This window comes from Acanthisitta chloris, unplaced genomic scaffold (assembly GCF_000695815.1).
Source record: "Acanthisitta chloris isolate BGI_N310 unplaced genomic scaffold, ASM69581v1 scaffold10512, whole genome shotgun sequence".
NCBI lineage: Eukaryota > Metazoa > Chordata > Aves > Passeriformes > Acanthisittidae > Acanthisitta > Acanthisitta chloris.
Window position 1 is genome coordinate 882 of NW_008659875.1, and position 7,568 is coordinate 8,449.

Sequence of the window (7,568 nt, forward strand, 5' to 3'; positions counted from 1 at the left end):
ATCAGTCTATTCCTTTCACTGTACCTAATGCTTTTTAACTTCTCTACAGAAGTATATCTCTGTATAATATAGTCTACACTCCTTACGTGACAAAAAGAAATTTTAAACTATAGGTTAAGATTCTTGTATACAAGTGACATAAGGGTATAAAAACTCCTCAGAAAATATTAAGACAATCCCTGAGAATATTCCCAAATGAAAAAAGTTGACTTTCAGAGTAACCAAAACATCAAATAAAGGAGTAAATTTGACCCCAAGTGTCACTAAAAGTTGCACAACTACACTGATTTAGCTGAAAAGAATACAGTCTTCAGAGATTACTGGATGTGCCTGTCAAGCTATGACATTTATTAGCTGATGCACCTGCACTACAGCTTATTATTACATATCTCTCTCCAGCTGATGACTTGAGTTCCTCCCCCACTATATGCCAGTTAAGAGACAGTCAAATTATACCGCTTAAAAAAAAAAAAAATAGTCCCTCAAGATTTTAACACTCAATTCCATCAGTTACACACATACATGCCAGTATATAGTCACACAAAACAGAGATCAGGCTGTTAACAAGGTCTTAGCAACTGGAAGAGTAAATTAGATCTGATCAAAGCAATAAATAAATCTGATTGTTAGATTTTATTTCTTATGTAGCAAAGATCAACTTACAAGTTTTCCTCAAAGACTTTCACTTTCTCGCAGCCCTCAGGAGGTTCACGCTTGAACATGTAGCTGTTGTTGGGTTTTGGTGAGGTAGCATATTTTGGCAAGGGAGAATTATTCCCATTCTCTGCAGGAACAGAGTTTCTCATTACTTAAATGTGTCACACTACTAAAAACACAAGAGCTCTCTTTAACTGCTCCCCAAATTTAAAGTCACTTCATTACCAATGTTACAAAATTAATAAACATTTTCATTTGACTTCAAGCCTTTGTTTGCAAATAAGCTTTCTTGTCTCAAATCCTTTCCTCCTTTCTATTTCTCCTTATAACATTCTAAGGCTCTTCTGCCATCTCTGATCATTCCTGGACATGTTCAATTCATAAACATAAACTTAAATCTATGGATCTGTGCCATCACTACCTGTCCAAAAGAAATGGGCAGAAGACATTCTTTATAAAACAGAACAGGTTTATGTTGAATTATAAAATTCTCCTAGTACACCTCAGAAGATTTCTGATAAAAGAAAAAAGAGTAATTTAAAAACTCTGAACAGTCAAACTTATATGGGAGCATGTATGAAATGCTGGAAGGTTGCCCAGGTTGTCCAAGATCATAAAAGCAATAGTTGACACAAGCTACAGGATTAGCCTATTGTGCTGTTCCACCTGCCACTGTACACTCTTGATTCTTCAACTTGCTTAAAATACTTCAAGAATCTATTACTTAAAAAACAAAAAGCTGTTCGGGAAACACATTTCTCAGTCACATCTACCCAGCTCCAATCAATGTGTATGCACACACACTATTTGGAGCAATTTGGAAAAAAGGTAACTTACAAAGAAAAATATTCTACCATTTCTCCATGGACGTGGGGAACAAATCCCTTCTCTTAATACACGGTCATGTACATAGAAAACGTTTTCAGTTCAGCATTGTTGAACTTTCAAAGTTACACAGTACCTTTATCTCTGGAATCACCAAGAAGATCATCTGTAGAACATGGACTTTCTTCATTGCCTTCGTTACAGATGGTAAGAAATGAGGTTGGAGATACTGACTGGGAACGGCTGCTGTTGTTACTGCCCTTGTCTGCTCCTCCAGGGGTTTGGGTATCAATGCTGCGAGTGCTACTGCTGCGCTGAACCAAAGGAGGTGGCGCTCGGTGCCCATCTGGAATATCTTGAGGCTGTTAAAAATGAAGCTATCAGATGGCTGCTCTTGTCTGGTTAGCAACTTCTTTACATCCAGTAATGCTGAAGGGGTTTTTTGGTTTCATAAAACCGTTTGAGGTAGAAAATTTTATTCATTACACACAACTCCAACAGAGATTAAAATAAGCCAGGCTCAGAAACTAAGGAAACTAAATTTTTTGAGATTTCACATCATCACAAAATTGCTGAGCTAGAAGGGACCTCTTGAGATTATATAGTTCAACATCTCTGCTCAGACAAGTCAGATAGAACAGTCTGTCCAGGACTCTGTCCAGTCAAGTCTTGAGTATCTCCACAGTGACTCTGCAACTTCTCTGGGCAACCTCCTCCAGTTTTGTACATTCTCACACGTTAAAAAAAAAACCAGTTATTTTAAAATTGATGCCCACTGCCCCATCATGGGGCACTACTGAAGACACCAGAGCCCTGTGTCATTCCTGCACATCAGATACTTATGCCTATTGATAAAACTCCCCTGAGCTTTCTCTTCTCAGGGGTGAACAGTGCTAGGTCTCTCAGTCTCTCCTCAAACGTGAGATGTTCCAGTCCCTTAATCATCCTCATGGCCTCTATTTCTGGTGCTTTATTACTAAATTTACCTCTAAAAGTCATCAAAATAAAATTAACCTTAAAACTAGACAAGTTATGCTTCAGCTGGGATGGGGACAGCTCAGCACAGGCAAAAAAGAGTTACTACAAAAATTCTCGAAACAGACTTTGTCTTTTCCCCTGTTTTACTGAAATTTCTTATTTAGAGGAAAAGGTTCAGATGCAAACTTGAATTCTTTCCTTCTTTTTGCTTTCCAAGAGACTTTTCAACTAACCTTATTAAAGTGAACAAAATTAATCCCAGACAAATTTAATTCAAAAACTGCGCAAAATAAAACATATGACTTAAAAATTCCAACACAAAAGCAAACGAATTACACAGAGCAATCCTGGAGGCAGATACATACAACGAGCTGCTCCTCTTTGTCTCCTGTCTCCTTAATTATTATCTCGATCTCCTGATTGAGTCCTTCCACACTGTTTCGGAACCGAGATCCTGTTGATTTGGCAATAGGTATCACAGGAACAAGAGCACTCTTTGGGATGGAAGCCTGAAGAACCAGAGACAATAAGAACGCAATGTAGATTTATTTACAAACCAAAGTTATTATTTCTACTCAAAAGTGACCCTTGAAACCAAACACATCTAAAATGGATGCCTCAAATCATGACAGACATCCTGAACACTGTTTCAAATCCAATTTCTAGTAGGAAAAGCTTTCAATCGAGTCTCAAAATTTTCCTCAATATAGTCTGCCTCCAGTTCAACATTATTTACTGTTAAGTTTTCACTTAATTGTCATTTAAATGTAAGTAATTTTGAAGCCTTACAAATACGGTCACATTTCTTCTGAAGTGAGCTATTTCACAATGTCATTTCATTCACTGTTGGATTTACCACTTGTATTTTAATGGAAGTCTGTGGCCACCTACAGTAACATGACACATGTAGAAGGAAAATTATTCCACAAATGCAACATTGCACTATGCTAGAAATAAAGACCAACATATTAACTACATTAAGCCAGAATAAAAGGTTGAAACAACTCAGGAAGACTTTCACAGAAAGAATAAAATCCCAAACCCAAATGTTAATAGATAGTTGCTTCAGAATGCAGATTAATATTTGAAAAATGCAGTGTTTCAAAGTATGCATGAAAACTCCATTGTCAGAAAACATGTTACTCAAGTTTCCTAAAGTCCACTTTGGTACACCACAACTTCTCCAGATCTCCCATTCTTTCCATTAGCATCTGCTTCCTGTTAAAAAAAATATTAGAAGACTCTGCCCTCGTTAATCAGGGCCATGCTACACGTAATGGAATGCTTCCTGCAAACATTTATTTCAACTCAAAGAACAGCTGTGACTTAAGTCACAGTGGAATTCCTGTATAAAATCCCTAGATCCTATGGTTTAGTGTGCTGTGACTGAGAGCAGCTCCTCCACAGACTGAAGGACCAGCACTACCTGGTCTTCAAAGTGCTTTGTTTGTGGGGTTTTGTTTAATTTTTCCTTGAAGTAACAAGTCTGCATAGACAGACACCAAAGTACTGCAACTTCACATGCAAATTCTCAAAAGCCATACAAAGTCTGTCTGGCAGAAAAACCACCTCTGAAAAACTAATGGAAACTAGATCATTTTAAGTGCAGATCATAATGCAGACCTATTGTCACAATCACAAATCTCTAAGGTAGCAAAACTCATTAATCATATTTGTTTTCCTTTCTTGAAACACCAGGTTAGTTACAAGTTTTTGAGAAAAGAAAGGAAGAAAAAGAAAGAAAGAAAAGAATAAAAACGGAAAAGCTTGTCACTCTGCTTATGTCGACAAAAATTAAACATTCTCATAATGGCCAAACTTGTAAAGACTTCCAAAAGTATTGCCTAAAGATGAAGAGGAGAAACCAAACCACTGGAGAAGAGCACAAAAAAATCTGAGAAAACAACACTGCTAATTCTGTTCCATGCAAGTCCTTGGATCAACAATCCAACAAACTAATACAGGTCAATATTCAGTCACAATACAGATATATCAGCACAAGTTTATGCACTAATAAAGATCATTTATGCATCCAGTTATTCAATATGCACATTATTAGGACCAACTGAACTTGTTAACAAGAGGAGAGTAGAACACAAAACATGCTTGCTTAAGATTTCAGCAGCCATTAGCAGAATGTGGAAATTCTCCATCTTTTATGCATGATTGCCTACCACAAAAATCCTGAGAATCATGCTACTCTTTGAAGGCCTCAAAGCAGAAAATCACAAGTTGCTTTTGATTAGAGTTCAATATGGTTCAATACAGCATGTTTCACGCCAATAACAACATTCTGTACACGACCAAGGATGACTTGTTAGTCCAGAGTGCCAGAGGGTGGAAAGGGAAGTAGGTATTGTGACTTGGGTAGAACAATCAGCCTCAAAACAAGAGACTTATTAGAAATACTGCCCTCAGAGGTCTGCATGGACCTCGGCCCTGACATGCAGGAATAGGCTACCAACCTTTGACTACTCACCTGCATATTTGGTAACAGACACAAAGCAAGGTGCCCCCCGTGGGATAATAATTATGGTGCTCACATAAGATGCTGTCAGGGAGTTTTGGTGAGGGACAGTTAAGAGTCCTGAAACTTACAGGCATGGCATAAACTCATGAGATAGGAAATATGGATGATGACAAATCTAAATTTTTCACAGGCATTCTGGTAAAATGCTCTAAGCTCTTCCAATTTTTCAACAAGCAACCAAGATTGAAATAGAATCCAGGGTCTTTTTGATGCTTTTAGATGTTAACATCAAACCATCTCAAGACTGAATGCATCATGCTGATTCCACTCTAAAAATGAAATGTGACGCTCAAGTAATGCTTCTGAGAAAAGGGGAGGAGAGAGGGCTTGATGGTTCATAGTGTCAAGTAGCAACATAACATCAGCCAAGAACATCGAGGTAAAAAAGATTCTGCAAAAATTAAGCCATTTATTCTTCTGCCTGGCTTCGGTTCCGGCCTCAATTCTAGTTTCTACGCTAACACTGAGAATAAACAAAGATGCCACTGGTTTGACTCCTGTTTGCAGATTTAGTACCATGCAATTAATTCCAAGTGTTCTCAGAAGCATCCTGAGATCACCTGGGGAGGATGTGACCTTTTCTGAAAACCCCTCTTCCTGTAAAGAAAGGCAAAATGAAACATTTCTGGAATAATGAAAAAAACCCACACAAATAAAAAAACTATTCAACTGCTCTCCAAAAAAAAAATGCAGCCACAGCAGCAAGGACTTGATCAAGGTCCTCACCAACCATTTCTTGATCCTGAGTAGAGGGACAGGAATAGCTAACAAGCTTACTCTAGGGGAGATTGTGTGGATTTCTTTCTTCACACAAAACTTGTATTACAAAGAAGCACAACTAAATAATTGGTTGGAGGCTTAGTTGGTAAGAACTACTAGAAGTGTTGGTATAATTCAAGAATTGCAGGAAAGTAAGTTTGCCAGTAGGGAAGGAAAGAGCAAATAAATCCATTGGAATTTCTTCTTTGAATTTTAACTAGAAGAATATGCCATTTTCCAAATGTCAGAGTTTATCCAGTCTCTGGGAAAGAACTACTGAGGCAATTTCCTAACACTTCTTCTCACCTTGTCAAGAGTCCAAGTCTTTGAGCTCAGAAATCTCTGTATGACCCTTTAGAGTCAACAAACACAAGTTTCCTTCGAGCTAAGAATGTTTTTTTAAAAAAAATTTCTAAATATTCTAATCACTAAATGCTGTTTCCATACCACCCCTTCCCACAAATCCTGAAGGAACTGAGCTGCTGCCAGAAATTCTAGTTTAGTAGTTCCCTAAAAGGGAATAAGAAAATCTAGGAACTTTGCCCTTGATACCTACAGTTACAGATTTTTCACTCCAACTTAGAAAACAGCCACAAAATGCCATTAATCTAAACCCTTCACTTACTCTTTCTGAATCCTTCTGTGACTTCCCCTTTGGAAAGCAGCTCGATACAGCTGGCATAAAACTTACCAAGAAAAACAATGTTGTGTTTTGTAACACAATCCTGGAAAAGCTGCTTTGCTTCAGTTTATATTTTATAGTTTGTTTCACAAGCCCAAAAACTAATTATCCATTGTGCAATATTTTATTCGTGTACTCTAAAAATTTGGCAGAATGGAAGAGACATCCATACAAGAGGGAAAAAAAAAAATTCTGAATAAGAGTTATATACATAATTGGGGAGCATCACTGTTCATTTTAAAAATTAAAACCCACTAAGACTATCAATGCTAAAGTGACAACAGCTCAGCATTCAGAAATCCACAGGTTTGTAGAATGTCAAGCAAACCTGTTAGACTGCATGTAATTCTCAAGTGTACTAAAGGGCCTACACCACAAGTTCCTCAGTTTATATTTTGGTTGAAATGCCTCAGATGTACTCAATTTCTACAAATTTGGACAAAACACCTGCATCAGGTATGTTTATCTGCCTTTTTTTTTAATCAACAGTTTAGGACACATTTTGTGTGTTGATTTTCATAAACTTTCTCAAAAACTCTTAGAAAGGGATTGGGCCATTTACTTGTTTTTCTTTGTTCATCATTTGGGGCTGTCCTGACTTGAGCTACAGCAGTCACTAAGATCAGCAGCACCTACACTGCACCTGCACTCCAGTAAGGAATATCAAATGCAGGGATCTGTACTAAACAGCCTGTTTCAAATTCAATCTGTTTTTCTTCTACATAGAAGAGGAGGAAATAGATTCTTGTCTCAAGATTTTAAGAGTTTGAGGAAGCAATTCCTAAATTGTTATGACAAAAAATATAATTCTTAGAAATATCTTAAATACTTCTAGTAGCACAGAATTCAAACTACCAACAAAATGAATTCAGGAGGCACTTAAATCCTGGAAATGAATTAAATGACCTACAGCAGGGATTAAAAGGTTAGAATCTGAGACAAGAGATGCTACTGATGTTTATACAAAGTAGGAGTCAAGAAGAACAGAGCAGGAGAAATTCAACACACTGTTCTATTTTCTTATTGCCTCAGTTTCATATCCTTTCAACTACATTGACTTGCAAGGCTATTGTGAGGGATTTCTTCTTTTTGTAATTGTTAAAACAATTGTGTGCATCATAAATATATATCCATGAA

The 7,568-nt window shown here is 37.2% G+C and overlaps 1 protein-coding gene across 1 annotated transcript in view; it reads right to left on the bottom strand.

Annotated features, from left to right (window-relative positions):
• Positions 1-663: 663 nt before the first annotated feature.
• Positions 664-7,568, bottom strand: part of FAM117B (family with sequence similarity 117, member B) — a gene marked incomplete at its 3' end in the record, with an annotated part of 12,620 nt that continues 5,715 nt past the window's right edge. Inside the window, exons 4-6 of the mRNA XM_009069574.1 lie at positions 2,826-2,969; positions 1,619-1,844; positions 664-784 (exon numbers count right to left, since the gene is read on the bottom strand). Of these exons, the coding sequence (XP_009067822.1) occupies positions 664-784; positions 1,619-1,844; positions 2,826-2,969 (491 nt within the window). The remainder of the gene's footprint in view (positions 785-1,618; positions 1,845-2,825; positions 2,970-7,568) is intronic.